The sequence below is a fragment of the Chlamydotis macqueenii genome, chromosome 6, assembly GCF_036417535.1.
Source record: "Chlamydotis macqueenii isolate bChlMac1 chromosome 6, bChlMac1.mat, whole genome shotgun sequence".
Taxonomy (NCBI): Eukaryota; Metazoa; Chordata; class Aves; order Otidiformes; family Otididae; genus Chlamydotis; species Chlamydotis macqueenii.
This window is the reverse complement of record NC_141561.1, coordinates 20,190,885-20,208,522: the sequence shown is the minus strand read 5'-3', so window position 1 is coordinate 20,208,522 and position 17,638 is coordinate 20,190,885. Positions and strand designations below refer to the sequence as shown.

The 17,638-nt window shown below is 35.8% G+C and overlaps 2 protein-coding genes across 2 annotated transcripts in view; one reads left to right on the top strand and one right to left on the bottom strand.

Annotated features, from left to right (window-relative positions):
• The window catches only part of GALNT3 (polypeptide N-acetylgalactosaminyltransferase 3), a 167,290-nt gene extending 160,063 nt beyond the window's left edge, over positions 1 to 7,227 (top strand). Inside the window, exon 12 of the transcript XR_015258922.1 lies at positions 7,212 to 7,227. The gene's annotated coding sequence lies outside the window, so the exon portion shown is untranslated. The remainder of the gene's footprint in view (positions 1 to 7,211) is intronic.
• LOC104480256 (sodium channel protein type 2 subunit alpha-like) overlaps positions 1 to 17,638 on the bottom strand; it is a 57,887-nt gene that overhangs the window by 23,122 nt on the left and 17,127 nt on the right. The window contains exons 11-17 of the mRNA XM_086750965.1: positions 16,125 to 16,415; positions 12,597 to 12,977; positions 11,520 to 11,652; positions 10,180 to 10,418; positions 9,105 to 9,278; positions 7,084 to 7,440; positions 5,565 to 6,044 (exon numbers count right to left, since the gene is read on the bottom strand). Of these exons, the coding sequence (XP_086607091.1) occupies positions 5,565 to 6,044; positions 7,084 to 7,440; positions 9,105 to 9,278; positions 10,180 to 10,418; positions 11,520 to 11,652; positions 12,597 to 12,977; positions 16,125 to 16,415 (2,055 nt within the window). The remainder of the gene's footprint in view (positions 1 to 5,564; positions 6,045 to 7,083; positions 7,441 to 9,104; positions 9,279 to 10,179; positions 10,419 to 11,519; positions 11,653 to 12,596; positions 12,978 to 16,124; positions 16,416 to 17,638) is intronic.

The window sequence follows — 17,638 nt, the reverse complement described above, 5'->3', positions numbered from 1 at the left end:
TAAAAAGCTATGATAAGACTGAATTGGGCCAGATCTTGTTTTCTCTTTGCACCTCTACACTTGTAAGTGTGGGCGTAAGTAGGAGCAGAACTGATCTCTGAATGTTTGATTAGCCAAATACCAGTTTTGTATGAGTTTTTTAACCAAATGATGGTCACATGCTTTGACTGTGTAAATTAAATGAATTTCATGCTTAATGGTGCTTCAAGTACTTCATATTCATCTCCAAAATAACTAAATGCTTATACAAGCACTGAAGAAAAGCAGTTGTAAGGAAAAAAATGCGAAAAATAAAAACATGACTATCATGAGTTTGCAAGTTACCTCCATTACAAGCTAAAATACAGTAGTATGAAAGTTTTCCAAAACAGCTAGCAGCCTTTCATTATTAACACAATTTACAGATGGACTAATATAAGCTTCTGATGAGAAACACAGCTTACGTGTTACATATTCTGTCTTCCTTCAAAAGGAAAGAAAACCCTTCAAAAACAGAATCCTGAAAACTTTACCATCAAGATTGGGAAAGGTACATAGCATGCACTACAAAATACTATTAAAATATCATGGAAAGTATGGCATCTGAACCACAGAAATCTTGGGGCTGCCCATCTCTCCTGACCATGCTGTGATGCGAGTCCCGTGACTCAGCAGAGAGCAGCTGTGCATGTTTGTACTTTATTGCAATGAATGGGACAGGATCATAGCTGAAGAGCATGCAGGCCAGTCAATATCCGTTAAAAAGTGATTATATTGTATGTACATATAGATGTATAACTTGCTTAGGTAACCTGTGTAAAATTGGTGACACGATGCTCTGCCTCGCTAAAAGGCACCAGAGCTGCCCGCTTGACTGATCCAGCTTGGTTCTACTCCTGTGAGAAGTAAGAATGGTAGGAAATGAACTTCAGGACACAGCACCTCTGCTTTTTTTTTGCGCTGAATACTGCTTAAAGTAAAATATACATTATTAAGGTGACTGCAACAGCATTAGGAGATCCCATATTTCTCAAGGCATTTAAAAATATCTTCTAACTTGGTATATCTTGGTGTAACTACTAGCCTACAAGTTACACTTAGCATAAAAATCTAATTATTACACAGCTATACATGCACTACAACATTTTCCATATAAACCATCCCAGTAGTACTTAAGGACCTAAAAAGGAAAAAATATTTTTATAGTTTCTACACTCGATAGAAGTAATGCAGCTTAGGTCTGTGGACCTTTATGTAAAGGACAACAGACCCAGCACAGCAGTCTCATATTTGTTGATGGCCCTACTTCCATGCTGAAGTTTTATTTAGGATTTGTTCTGTAATTCCCTTATTACATTTATTCCCCCACTACCCTTCTTATGGACATAATGTTCTCATTATTAATTCTATTTTGGGTTTCAGGCAATTTTCTAGAAAATTCCTTGTAAATTCGCACCTACTAGCATGTACAATATTGTGTATATTTTTTCTAGAAAGGCATAATCTAGTTAAGATTTCCATCAAAATACTGGAAAAGATGTATGTTATAATAAAGAATTCACCAAACATTAATATATGTAATTAAAACTTGCTAATAAATGATAATTACTTTGTAGAAGTTCAGCTTATTTTCCTATACCACAGTGAATACATGTACGCACGTGTATACACAGAGAAAAGCAAAAGAACACAGACACACACTCATCAGCATCTGGCTACCTCGTGCAGAGCGTTCTCATGGTACTTGGATGCCTAAGCTGCCTTTCATTTGGGATACTGCTAATTGAATGTGGTCTGGCAGCAGTTTCTAACTTCAGTTCCTTTCATCTGTGGTATAAGCAATGAAGTGACTGGCAGATCAACACTTGGCAACAGCAGCATCATATAAACGGGGAAACATGAGAGGGCAGAAATGCAAGGCACATTATGGCATGACAAAAAAGAGGAAGCCTTAAACAAAAAGCCATTTGTAGTCATTTGTGGACATTTTTAAAAGGTCGTCTTTTGCTATGGATCATTTTCATGACAAGAGTGTTGGTCCTGTGACTATTACGCCATCACTCTTCCCTATATCAAAAACCATAGTGAACAAGAATTATCTAGTGAAGAGTAGGAACTAGGATTAAGATTATAAAACGCACTTTTGTGGTTAAAACCTATTTGAAATTTAGACACTTAAGTAAGAAATATGCTAACAACATCTTTGCTTAATTGTTGTGTCTCTCTTGAAGGTGTCTGAAATTTGTAAACATTTTGCTTCAGGTTTTCACCTTCAGCCTCTGCAAGAGTAAGGAATTTTGGTCCTGCATATGCTCAGAAAAATTTCAGGCTTTACCAGTCAAAACTGCTTGACACTAGCTCATTCCTGACTGAATATGCATTTCTTTGTTTTATCACCTGATCGGTTTGCAGTTCCTGAAGCACAATTAACACACACATTTACAGGATCAAGTGCATCCAACAATGAGGACACTGTATTCTTTTAAATATTGTTCCTGGAGGAGAAATTGTATCTGGAGGCCTTTCTTTTTATGGTGGAAACATGACTGGAGCTCATGTTTCAAATGTGGGATAAGCTGCTTTAAAATTTTCTCTATAGGAATTTAATACTTTTGTCACCTTGCAGAATAACTCAATTGGGGCCCTTCCACTGCAAAAAGGAAAGATTTGGCTAATGAAGACAGTCAGCAGTCATACCATCCTGTTATACAATGAATAAATAGATCCACCATTGTCATTGTGGTCCTACTCCGTCCTGCTAACCACCAGCCTATGGGTTTGAATAAGGTACATCCTCCGTCTCTTCTACTGACATAATGCTCTTGTGCAGTAAATCCTTAAAGATTGAGTGGGCTTCAAAAAGAAGCAAAAGGGAGAATGTTGGTGATCAGGGAATTCATATGTGAAATTCAGGCTTCAGTCCCTATTTCAAGGCAGTTTCTGCATTTTAGCCACGGACTATTGAACATTTAAAAATTATAAATGGATTTTATACCAGGTAAAGATTTAGTTCTCAAAATAGATGCCTTAATCATTAGGCACTACCAAAATTCATGTTCCTTCTTGCTACCACTGTTCAGCAAATTACAAATTATTTTCTGCACAACAATTGTAGCTTCAGCATAAGAAATGGAGAATAATCCACTAGTACAGAACAGTCCTGTGGTTACATTTTTAAAACCAGACTTCAGCAGCTAATTAATCTAAGAAGTAATTTAAATATTCTCATGAGTGATTATTTCTCATTTTAAGGAGATACAATATTTAAATTAGTAGAATCCAATTACACTACTGAATTACTTTTTGCAGAGAAGTTGCCAATTAAAAATTACCAGAGCTGTTATCTATTTTGATAAAACTTCAGTTAATATGTACATAACTTCATAACTTTTAAAAAAGAACAAGCACAGGAAAAGTAGATAGGACTATTTAAAACATGGTTTACTACTGCCATGAGTAGTGGTAGTATCGGAATCAGTAATATTGTCAGAATTAATCTGATATGCCTAGGACTACAAAAATAAGAAGAGGAGAGAGTTTTCCCGAGTGCATACTTGTGATCGTACTGGGACTTCACAGTCAAGACTGTATCTGTGCCAGATTTTCTTTTAGTGTCATTCATACAGTAATATCATCTGAAGCATCATTGCTACCTACAATATAGCTGCAGAATAAACTAACAGTGTCTTCTTCACACTTCCCATTGAAGCATTTAGAATGTTTTATGAAAAATGATAGGTTTAGGTTGACAGCACCCTTGAAACTGATAAAAATAACTAACTATACTAACTTTACAGACAAGTACTGAATGATAGATAGGTATTTGTTACTCCACCAAGATAGCAATAAAGATTTTGTGACCAAGAAATCCAAAGTACTCTGTTTTCTACTACTGAACTTTAAGTTGAGACACTTTATTCCCAAACTGTCAGTACATGCTGTAGCTATCACTAGTTCCTAGACAAGGAAAAGGCTGAAAGTGATAGATAGACTTGGACATGATTAGCAGGAAGCAAGAGCAAATCCAGAAGGACCAGGCCTATACCAAGAAACAACATCATTTACAAAAAGACAGAAAAATAACCTGTGCCATTACTGTCATCTGCAGTCATAATGGGTGACCTCACTGATAGGTGGAATTTGACCAGATTAGCAATAGAATTTGCTGCTCCTTTGGCAGCAATAAGTTTTGAACCATTTAATAATGGGACAATAGAACAATGGAACAGCAGAACAACAGATGGACAGGACAATGCACTAGCCCTATGTGGTATAAAGGCGCCTGAAGAAGATTCCTTTTCTTATCCTATGTACAAAGATAGAATAGAATCAACCAAAATCCTACATTCAGACCAAGAAACTTTCATATAATCACTGTTACATAGAATAATCAAAGGTTAAGCTACAACAACTTCTGCTTTATTCTATACCCATGTCATAGTTTTGAAAAGTAAGGTAAATACTAACACCAATAATCTGAAAAAAAACCCTAGTATTTTTAAAAGAACAATAAAGGCATTTTTGAAAGAAAGAAGAAAATATGACTAAATGTGTGATGCAGTCTGTACAAAAAAGGGATCTTGGCATGAGAATTACTAGAATATTATCCATATTTATAACCTCAGATTCAAGTGCGAGGCAATAACTTCTGAAAACCTTTTTGTTAGTTTATGGCTACAGCGTAGCATGCAGTACTGTTCAAAAATGCCCATGCTAATGCTGAACGAACTAGCATCAGTACTAAGCATGGCATAGACTTACTCCACTTGAGGCGGTGTGCCTCCACCATGAACAATCGTGCAGGAGAGCACTGAATTAACACAATACTAATGGCTTTGGCATCCACTGTAACTCACTAAGTGCTAGCTTGGCTTTGTTCATTTCACACCACACTGTGCCAGAAAGACATACATTTTGTTATGGGCACAGTAGGTAACATATTCAAATATCTTAAAGTTTTGAAAATGACAGTGGATAGTGATATGAAAGGATCTTATACTGAGATATAAAGCTTCATAACATTTTTACCATAAGGCCGTTACTTCACTTCTTCAGTGGTTCTGCTACTATCAGATGGTTTATTAGTGACTGATATTAAATCATTTATTGATACTGGTGCAGTATTCAAATGTACTTATGATGCATCTAGATGTATTTTGACTATATCAAAAAGGTGAAAAACATCAGAATTAACTGTTAATTTGACAGGAGGCACTCCAGAAAGCAGACAAATCAGCTGCACTGATGAAATAAGCATGGAGAAACTTGCACAATGCCCACACATTCTTTAAGACTTTTGATATCTAGGGCTATTAAATTGGTTAATTTTCTTGTTAATTATTTAAATAAATAAAGTATTAATTTTCTAAAAAATTGTCTTATGCATCTTGATTATTACTGTAAATGCAATACTCTATTACCCATCTCATTCAAAACCTGCAACCTTAGATCAATTTACCTTAAATACCATTACAAGTTTGTATACACTGCTATACAGGGATTAAATAGAGATTTGAATTCAACACTAGTAACCTTAGGAAGAAAAGAAAAGCATAAGAGTATTTTAAACATAGAAATAGTCCTACCTCTTTGCTTTCTTCCAGGTCTGACTCGCTGCTGAACTCCTCTGTATTTAAATTTTCAAAATCTGATTCCCCGACAGCAATTGGCACTGTCACAGTGAGACTCGGGTTGTTTATGAATGACATGTAATCACTTTCATCAACAACATATTTTTCCACGCTGCTGCCTATGCCACTGGTAGTTCCATTCCCTTCTTTAAGATAGGCAAGGTTTTTACCTATTTCTACTATTGTGTGGTTGGAAATACAGCTGTCTTTTTTGTTGTTTAGGTCTTCAAGAGGTTTGATTTCATCTAAAACTTTCTGCTTTCTAACAAAGGCTTTTTGGATGAATTCATGCACTTTTCTCTTCACATAATCTATGCCTTTCTGAATCCTTGCCACAGCAATCTGTAGATTGTTCATTTCATTATCATCATCGGTAGCAGCAAGGTTGTCTGAACTAAATGAGCTCAGCAGCAAGGCCAAAAAGAGGTTGAGTACCTAAAAGACAGTAAGGACAAAATATATTGTATCTCTTATTTTTAAATCACAAAAGGAATTCCATTAGGGGTTGTTCAATATGACATAATTTTTATTTCACAGCTAGCACTTTATTTCAACCCCCCTTCCTGCTATTCTTTCCAGTCGATAATCCCTGTCCTGCATATTTTAGTATAACTTACCAAAAATATTTATAGCTTGTTTAACTTGACTAATATAGGTGAAAATCTGAGCTGTTCCTTCACTTTCTCCTCCACACTGGAAGGAGCGCGAGTCTGCTCCTCAAAATGGAGAATGACATAAGGAGCCAAGATACAACATGATGTAATTTTTGCAAGCTACATCTGCTATAGTGTTCACAGGAAAGGGGAATGCAGGCAGACTCCAGTCTTCTACAGTTCAACAGACCATAATTTCAGTGTCTCTAATTCAGAATGTAATAGACATATATTTACCAATAATATATCAATATTTTTGTTTTGGGCAGGAAAACTAGATAAGAGAGAGAGTCCACAGACGCGATACATCTCAATTTAGGAAACTATTTCAGACTTTCTTGCATGATATTTTAAAAACACACAGAGGCCAGGAGCAAAAGGGATAGAGAAATCATCACCTATCAGAAAAAATTGAACAGCTAGGCTTATTTTGTTTTAGAAAGAAAAGACTCAAAGGGGAAACAGTAAACCTTTAAGTAATATAAATATTGTCATGAAGACCAACTGTTTTCCATCACTATTGAAATCAGTCAGTTTAATTGGTGATTTAAGTTAGACGGTTTTTTAAAAGGCATTTTTAACTATAAGCATGATTCAGCACTGACCTTCTTAAAAAGGTTATAAACTTACTAAAGATTTAAAAGAAATGGCAAACATTTTTCATAAATTATCAAGGTATATTTGAACCTGGTTTAGAGAACGCGCAAATGAATTACATGATCTCCTGATGTCCTTCTCCAGTCTTCATCTCTGATTTCTAAACCATAAAAAAATAGGAAATATGTTCTAATAGTTTTAAAAAGTCCCTACTGATTACGTACCACTAAGTTTCCAATCACCATGACCATCATGAAGACAGTAAGGCACATAGTTTGGCCAGCAACCTCCATGCAGTCCCACATTGTTTCTATCCATTCTCCACACAGCACTCGAAACACAATCAGGAAAGAGTGGAAAAAGTCATGCATGTGCCAGCGTGGAAGTTCACAGTCGCTAGAGATCTTGCAGACACATTCCTTGTAGCTTTTCCCAAACAGCTGCATCCCAACCACAGCGAAAATGAACACAATGATGGCCAGCACCAGGGTCAGATTCCCCAGAGCCCCCACTGAGTTGCCAATAATCTTAATCAGCATATTTAGAGTTGGCCAAGATTTTGCCAATTTGAAAACTCGAAGCTGAAAAACAGAAGAATATTATACAGTTATTCATGTTACTAATTGTAATGACATTATTGCTATACGTTTCATATTTCAGTTACCCTGTGTCTAAATCATACAATCTAGACATCAGCAGTCTTAAGTCTTATTCAAGTAATGAGAAGTCAAAAAATACTATCACTATGCTCATTTCAATTACATTGCAATTATCACAAAGTCTTCAATTCAGACTTTGCCTCTTCTGGTGACTTTAGATATCTATAAACAAGTCATACTTGTTAGACAAGTTGGGGAAAACAGTCTTTCTCCTTTAATTGACTCTAAGAGAATTTTACTAAACATAAACCAGCACATATGAAATGTGATCAGTTTAATGGGATTGTAAGTGTACAGACAAATCCAGATCTCTTTCATCTTAACTGGCAGAGAGGTGGAAGAAATGGTTTTCCTAGAAAGAGAAACAAGCTAAGGTTGTTAATGACAGGGATACAAGTTACTCACAAGTATCTTTAAGAATATCTTTTCTGTCATTTAAAATAAGGGTAAGGTGTCTTATAAAGTGTGTCATACAACATGAAGAAAAGTAGACAAAGGAAAGTTATATTAAAGTACAACTTGAAAGAGACAAAAATGAAATTATTTGGAAAGATACAGCAAGTGTTCAGACAACTGAAAGAGAATACTACTAAAAGGAATCTAAATATTATTTCAAGAGATGAAACATAAATAAAATATATAATATATGTTAAAAACAGAATTCTATTACTGAGGGACAAGTCAATCCAGACAGGTATTAGACTTTAGGTAAAATGCAATATAATGCTACAGAGAGAACTAGCAAATGGACAAATTTAAATCTCCTCTTTTCTTAAAGGGGTTTATTTAACTTTTATTTAAAGTTAATTTTTTTCTCTTTATTTAAGGCAAAACTTAAGCTGGATGACTAGGAAGTCTAGCTTCATGTCTCTTACTGTGTAGGTCTTCTCAGAAGAGGATTTGAACATCGGCTTGCATGCTAGCCTAATCTTCAGCAAGACCAAGGTTTTTCAAGTTCCTACTCATGACAGAGATATCTAGTAACAGGCAGAGGTACTGTAGTGACTTCTGAACAGAAAAGCTGTTAGACAGTGGGTGGACCCTTGCAGAGGATGGTAAGGAGAAGGCTGGTAGTGATGCAAAATCCCTATCCAAATAAAAACCTTAACACTATTGTCTTCTAAAATGAACCATGTAAGCAAATTGCTAATGGAAGTCTATCAGCTAAAACTGTCAATAAACTTTTTTAACTAATTCATCATTTATTAAGCTATTTACTAATCTTCAGTCACAGGTACTGAAGGCCTGCCACTCTTGCATTTTTTATTTCCTTTTCTAGGAAGAAAAAGACTTTAAGAGATACTACTATTAAAAATGTTAATCCTTAAAGCATACTCACTGCAAGAACAGAATTGATGTTGCCAATGTCTTGAAGAAGAAATAGACAGTACTAAGAAAATATGTAAAACAAACTTGACATAATAGATACCTGCCATCTAGTGGGTGTGCAATTTAGTGTTTTATAAGGTCTTATTAAAAGATCTTCTGTCTTAGCCAAATATACAACGTACAAATGAAAAATGTACAACATACACGCACAAGTACAAAAACATAGCATAGAAATCTATTTTAGTTAGTATATTTACCAATCGGAATGATCGAAGGACAGATAATCCTTCTACATTTGCAAGGCCAAGCTCCATTAAACTAAGACTCACAATAAAACCATCAAAAATATTCCATCCCTCTTGGAAATAATAATAAGGATCCATGGCAATTATCTTGAGAAACATTTCTGCTGTGAAAATTCCAGTAAACACCTGCAAGGAAAATAGAGTTTCTTATTCCAGTTTAGTGAGAAAGTATTAAAAAAATAAAACTAATGTTACCAACATTGAGTAAGTTGTATCTTCAGCAAGCAATCCATGATAAATCTGAATAGCTTCTCTATATTGCCATACATTGTAGTTTGGAATTAAATTCCAATCTGAAGCTCACATATACATCACAATATTTGGTTTCCAAAGAAAAAGAGGTAAATGGGAAAAATGTTTTTTATCTAGCCTGCTAAAATGCATGTATAAATACCAATGCACACAATCTAGTCTGATTTTAATGCTTAGATCTCATCTTTGCCCTTGGAACATCTTTTTGCTTCTAGGTATAAAGATAAGTTTATGAGAGGGACAACTATTTTATTAAGAAAAAGAAGTTGAGCAGAACTATTCTTCTTCAGGATGACCTGTGGAAGGCACTGTCATGCCATTTTTCCATTTCCCATGGAGCTGCAGTATATCTGCCCTGCTTACTGGGTCTTTCCCCTCTACACTTCCCTGAACACTCAGGACCTCAGGAAGTGCTAGTGAGGAGCAGAACAGGCGTGGGAATGGACTTGAAAGTTCTTATGATTTGTAAGTATCCATGCAAGAAAAAATATTAGATAAATTCCTTTAACCAGCTTCAATGACAGAAGCTGAAAGTTTCAAAAATCAAAATGCATATTGACTCACTAAATCTTACTGTCTTTTGCTCCACAAAGCAAGAGTGGTGAAATCCACAAATGTCAACAAACAAGGATTCAATACAGCTTAAATTTATTTCAACCACCCCAAGCCTATAAATATCTAGTCAACATTTCTTTTAAACATATGTACATGGGTCACAGAAGAATTATTTAAGGAAAATGCATTTGACATACATGGTACATTATGAAAGACTTACAAGGTTTCCTACTGAAAGCACACCACTAAACTGTTCTGTCATTGGATAGTGCTCCATGGCCATGAACAGGGTGTTTAGGACAATGCAGATAGTAATGGCCAGGTCAACAAATGGGTCCATCACAATCAAATTCACAATGTGTTTGACTTTCAACCAGGGAGTACAGCAGTCCCAAATCAAGCAAGTGTTAGCAAATTTATACCAGCATGGTGGGCATTTCTGTCTGGATTCTTCCAGTTCTAGAGAGAAAAATGAAAATAATGTTTTTAACATACTTCTTTACTGCAGTATCACCTGGGTATTTTCTCTAGGCCTAAATGCTGTTTTCAAAGGTACTGTTGATAAATTGTGTTGATATTGTAGACCTTTTGAAACCAAGGCTACTGTCAGTCGAAAGAAATTGCAATTAAAAATAATCTATCCCACTACATTTTAAATTTGATGTCAAAAGAACACTATATATTCAATAGAGAAAATAACCATTCACAAGCAAATGCTACATAGGATGCAAAATAGAAAATTGTATTGGGCCCGGCCCTGTTCAACATCTTTGTCAGTGACATGGACAGTGGGATAGAGTGCACCCTCAGCAAGTTCACTGACCACATCGAGCTATGTGGTGCGGTTGATGTGCTGGGGGGAGCTGGAACTATATGATCTTTAAGGTCCTTTCCAACCCAAACCATTCTGTGATTCCATACATGTTTTATTCATTCTATTTAAAATTTTCCTCATGAAAGAGAAATGTTTAGAACAAACCTGAAGTCAGGCAACTATTTAGACAGTATTATGGTCCACATGTGCAAAACTGCTCATTATTACCTTGCCATTTGCTATTTTGGGCATAGTCATTTAAGCCTCAAAGTAATGTTTTGCCCTTTCTTAGAAGTAGTTGCTTAATTCAGGGATTCAGACTCATTGTATTTAGCCTTACAAAAAGAACATGATCCTTCCTTTGTGAAAGAGCATGTCTGGTGAATTGGTAGAAGAGAATTGTTCTACTGCAAGAAGCACAGCCATTTCAGTAATCTAAAATGAGCTTTTCTCCCAAACCCTAACTTCTCTAGAGTTACACTGCCTTTATAAATTGCTTTCTGCTTGCATTTAACTTGGAAGTTTGCTGCTTCTACCTCCAATCTATTAGTATATTGAAAGCTGAACTGCTTTTCCAAATGTATCAGTCTATCTTTAAACAAAAAATACTACCTCTATATACAAATCTCAACTTTCCTGTACCCTTCAGGCTGAAATAGCTGCCTTAAAACACCACTACTACATAATGTATCGTACATTTAATAGCACGTTATAGCATTGTCATACAGAGATTCTGTGTTACATACCTTCCATTGTATTTGTAAGCATGCTGGCTATACTCATTGCTCTTTGCCTTGCACTAGGATCTGTTAGGTAGTCCATAGGAACATGATATGAACTAGATCGTCTCTTTCTCAAGTCAGTTTCTGTAGTAGTGCCCTGAAAATAAAACACTGATAAAATAGTCTATTGATTGTTCATTCAATACAAATAACACTGTAAATTATTATAAAAGTATAATTGTTTAAAACACTCTGCTGACCTGCACCATGCTCCATTTATGCTGTGGTTTTGCAATAGACTAATGCATGCCTACCTTTGTATATAGCAAATAGTCAAATACATCAGTAGGACTGCTTTTGTGCTTAAAGAATATGTTTTTAAGTATTTTGCTAAACAAGGTTGAGACATTAAGACAGATTTTAGACTATAAAAAGTCAATGAGCTCTGCCCGAAATATCTTTCCAATTAAGTAGTGAAGTCTTTTTCTAAACATGAAAATGCACAGCCCACACAGCTACGAGTAAAAACACAAAGAGTAAGTATATTTTCTTAAAATAACTCTTAATTTAGAATAAATTATCAATTTCCTAGTATATGTTTTCAAACAAAATAAAAGAAAAAGTATTTAGTAATGTTGACATCTCAAAAAAAACCCACAAAACCTAAAGGAACAGTATTACAACTCATGTAAGTTGTACTATCAGTGTTATATCAAAAGCTTCATATATGGTCAGTGGGGAGTTAAATACTCATTTAATATATTCCATTAATAAATATAATTAGGGTTTTTTTTCCATTTTGATATCCTATCTGATATACAAATACAGAATCTTCTAGTTAAGTCTTCAGTTAGCATCATGAATCAATGGGTATAAGACTACACATACATTTATTCAATGCTTTACTATGATATTATGATAATTCCAGTAAATTAGCATATATTTTCAGTTTCTACTTTAGCTTATAATTGGAATATATGAAAGGAGCATTCACAACTTGGCCAGAAAGGGAATAATTCCTAAGTAACTAAATTTTGTAGGAACAGTAGCTGATCATACAGGGAGAGGACATCATGCCTGAGCTATTGCAGACTTCCTTACATTGCTAGCAGTGGCTGCTTTATCAATCATCACCTCTGGCAGAAGCTGTCCAGTAGGTGATGTCAGAGCTGGCGGCCCACCGACTAAAGAAACTACTCCATTGCAATCCACAGTGCTGTGCATCTTCCCATTTGCTGGAAGTGGAGGTACTGTCCTGGATGACCTACTGGCCTGACTAATGTTACTGTTGCGTCGTTCACCATGTCTATGAGGAACAAAGAGAGAATCTCTTCTGCTTTCATTGTCTTCAAAAGTGCTGTGCTCATCATCAGCAAAGTCATTTTCTGATCCTACATCCTTTGCACGACCTCTGAAGCTGAAAAGACTTGTTCTGCTGTTGCGCCTTGGAGAAAACAGGGAGCCACGAATGCTCAGCAAAGACTGTAGGCAAATAAAAACAATGATTATCAGACGAAAATCCTTTTAAATATAATGTTTTCACACAGGGGAAAAAAAACATAGTCTTAAAGGGTAAGGTCATCTACAAAGAAATGAACTGGTACAGCCCCCCCAATACATTCCCTTTTGGGTAGTAAATAAAGCCCACATAAGTGACAGACAAAGACTAGTTATTTTACTACTTTGGATGTAAGAAATCAATTGATTTAATTAGAGTAAAAGAAACTGCTTAACAGAATTGTTTCCTCTGCCATTCTGCCTGTTATGTTACCAACTGTTCATAAACTGAGTAAGCATATCTAGATGCTATTTACCCCAGGTTGGCATTAGTCTGACAGGCTGAGTAAACAAAATTTTAGGCAAATTTCCTGTGACTGAGTCTGCACACAGAGGTAGCTTCCAAATATTGCCTCATTTAAAAAACTTTTTTTTTTTTCAGATACTAGTCAAGTAAACCACAATAAGGTTTCTATTTTTTTTTAAATCTCACCTATCCTGAATATGCAAAGATATGCCTGTAATTTTGTATGAACAGTTTCACTAATCATCCGTTTACTCGTGTTAGTAAGTGTTCTGCTATGGAGGATCTTTTCAGGATTAAAGTCAAACTATTGCTCTTATCTTGCAAGTAATTATACATGTTCTTAACTTTAATTCATATCAGTGATTCTCTTGACTTGATTGATTAGCATTAGCACTTGATTTCGCCTAAGACGTCTATGAACAGCAGAGATGATACATAACAAAGCAGTGTCTTTGTTTCTCTTCTGTAACTTATCTTCATGGACCTCAGCCCCATTGTTCAAGGTACTGCAAAACGCAGAACAAAAAGGCACTCTGCAAGGAACTTATCTAAGTGTAACACAACAGATGGATACAAAAAGAGAGGGAATACAAGGAGGCAAAAATTGATGGGTATGATAAACAGTGGTCGTAGCTCACCTGAAATCACTTCCCTGTCAAGCTTTCTGTAGGCAGCATGGTAAAAGAGAGTTTTAAAGAGGGATTTGAGGAAAGCAATGAAGCGTTCTGTGGAAACTCATGGGAGCTTCTTCCAAGCATGAGGGGCAGCATACCAGAAAGAGCTCAAAGAAACTAGTTTGAAATTTTAACAGGAGGTTATGGATGCTGGCATGGGGACTTGACTTGTTTACTGTTAAGTAGACAAGGTGGGTTGGGAAGAACTTTAGGCACAGTATGTTTTATGGTATTAAAAATATCTTTAGGTAGGTAGGTTTAGTAGCAGATTAGGTAAAAGCAATGAGATAGGTTAGTGCTCTTTGCAACAACATTCTTGATGAATATAGCAGTAATCAGGACATGGAAAGAGGTCCATGTGAAAAATGATTCACAGTCGTGGGTCCAGAGTAGAGTTAAAAAAAAAAAAAAAAAAAGAAGAAAAAGAGAGAGAAAAGGGGGAACTAGTAAAAGTGGAAATCCCTTAGAAAACTGTCAAAGGGGTAAAAGGATCTTCTAAAGCACAACTAAACCAGAAGAATTGAGAGGAGATGAAATAATGAATGTTAAGGAAGATAAGTTTTCCAGAAGAACATAATGGTCAGGTACATTGAAGGCAAGTGAAATGTCAAGGAAAATATCAAAGATGAGATATAAACTTCAGTTTTGTCTAGGAAAAGGTTATTAAAAATGGGGAGTGAAATTTCTGTTTAATGACTAGAACCTACAGTGAAAAGGAACTAGGGCTGGAAAACCAGAGGGGAGGGGATTGCTAGACTGTCATAGTAAACAGCTGTAAATTAACTTGGAGATGAAAAGGTAAAAGAAGCAAGTTGTATGAGGAGTGCTTCATTTCTTACAAGATGGATGAATTGAGCTACAGTGGAATAAGGCTGCAGTTTGAATGAAAACACAAGCAAGAATACGCACCTAAGGGATCAGATGTCTTCAACATGAAGTTGAAGTCAATGAATATAGGTGTGAAAATTTGTATAGGGAACAGAATGAATCATGAACTAACTAAATTCAGTAATGAGGTCTTACAGAGGCTAGTTAGACAGTTAACAACATAAAACAGCTGCAGACCAAAACAGAAGGTGGGTGGGGGAAAGGATGCAGTACTATCAAAAAACAAAGTACTTTAGGAAGTAAGTGGAAGGAGGAGTTAACTTGGCAGAAATAGGAAGCTAGCATTGTATTCCCACCACAGTCTGGTCTACGGAGGACAGTCTTTAATAACAAAATACTGGATGAAGAAGTCTGAGCTTCTTTGAGAATGGGAGCTGGAGAAAGTGATAGATGAAGAGAATATGGATGCTCATGATCTATTTAGGGATGAAATAGGCTTTCCAGAGACAGTAATAGAAGAGGATTAAAAAGGAAGGAATTAGTTTAGTAATACTGACTAGAAAGAGGGAGAAAGCAAGTCATAAAGACCAGGGAGAATCGAGAAGGAGGAGATAAAAGGAAGAAGCATATTGAGGCACATGAAGGGGCAGAAAATGGAAAGAATGGATGTGAGAACTGGACTTGAGGTGCGGAGGGAAGAGTTGGAGGTGGCAAATGAAGAGGAGGCTCGGAAAAGTGTAAGAGGGATAACATAATAAAACTACGAAATTAAATAAATGTCTGGATGGGAGATGCAGATGGCACTCTGAGTCACCGGTGTTTCAGTGTAAGAGAACACATGCAAGGACACATTGCCACAGATATTTCCACCTTCTTTAAGATAACACAATTAATGGGCTCACATCAATTAATTTGTCATATTTCACATAACATTTATGCAATTTCTACTGGGTTTTTTGCACCTCAAATTTAGTACTTTTCTTATTTAAAACATAAAATTCCTTTGCATGTGTGCACCAAATTTTGAGGCCACTGATCATGCTGAATACATCCATCTTGATGGGGAGAAACTTGAAATACAACTCATTTTAATTAACACACATTATTTTAATTTTTCACATATAAATTCAGAATAAAAACAAAATCTCTCAAATTCTTACAGTTTCAGCTTTGGCTGCAAGTATTAACGTGGTCATACTTTGATTTAAGATATCAAAGAGTCTGTGGTACCTTTTGCAAGAATTGACCAAACTACTTCACAGAGTTTTGTTTGCATGATGAGTAGACAACAAAGGTGTTTAAGAGGTAATAATACTATGGTACCTGGTGTGGGGAAGAGAATCTCTTTTCATATGTCAGTCTATTCCCCTCAATGGAAAATCGGAAACCTTTCCTTTTGATGCTGTCCTCTGATTCAGATTTGTGAAATTCTTCCCCATCCTTTGCTTCGCCTTCAGATTGTTCTTTTTGCTTTTTTTTCTTTCTTCTATTCCTCCTCTCTTTAGCACTCTTTGAGCTCAGTTTTGACGCCTCAGAAGAACTTTCGGAGAATCCACCTATTCCACCTACTCCACTATAATCTCTTGAGTCAGCTGCTGCAGCTGCTGCTGCTGCCTATACATACAAGCACACATGCAATTTACAACATTAACATAAGCACACACCATTCACTATTTTAAATTTATTGCCATTCTTGAAAAAATAATTATTTTGAAATAAAAGCAATGATACCACTTCACTGAACCCAGTATATCGTAAGTATAATTTGTGAAATACCAGAGGAACCATAATTTGCTACTGCTCCATAAACCAGGAGTTAGAGCAGCCCAAGAGAAAACTATGCTGTCAGAGAACCAAGTTAACAAGCATCTGTTTTAGGCTGGAGCAATATGTTGCAAGGAATTTTTCACCTGAAATTCTATGTAAAAGTAAGGAAGCAAGGCTCAAACAACAACAAGAAAAAACCCTATTAAGAGGAAGCAACACTTTCTTACACCATCTTGCTAGATTTTGAATACTCTCTAGTCTATTAAATATCTAGTGTAACATTGTTTATCTCAGTTTTGCAAATCATATCTGATATTTGAGTTAAACTGCAGGCTATTAGAGACCTGTTCCTGTTTGAAGTTTTAAACATTGGTGGAGCATTTGATTAACACTTATTTACAAGTTGTGGTAAAAAAACCCACAAACCAACTAACTAAACAAAAAACCCCTATTGCTGACTTTAGCCATCTGCTTACATGGAAGACAGTTAAATTTCTGCTCTATGTGGCCACATGCCAAGTAAAAATTATCAATTGTCCTATTAAAGATTTCAGAGTCTTAAAAAAAATAAAAGTAATTTCAAAGTAGTATGTAACCATGATAATCATAATACCATAGAAACATTTTTCTCCAGTTTCTCCACTTTTTCCAGTTTTCTTTAAAACTAGAACACTATGGCTTTCTGCTGTGAGAGCTGGGGAAGGAGTAGAAAAAGCCAAATATTGCTGAAGCAAAATATTTCTCTCACAGCACCTACAACAGTTTTGCTTCTGTTACTTAAATACGCAGAATTCCTGTTGTTTTTTTTTTCCCTCATCTCCATCTCCATTTCATAAAATCACAGAATAGTTGAAGTTGGAAAGGAACTTCTGGAGGTCATCATGTCCAACTCCTCAGCATAGACAGGGTCACCTAAAGCAGGTTGCCCAACACCATGCCCAGACAGCTTTTGATTATCTGCAAGGATGGTGATTCCACAAGCACTCTGGGCAACTTATTCAAGTGCTCAGTAAAAAAGTTAATTTCGAATCTCCAATTTGAAAATCTGGTATTTTAGCTTATTGGTTATA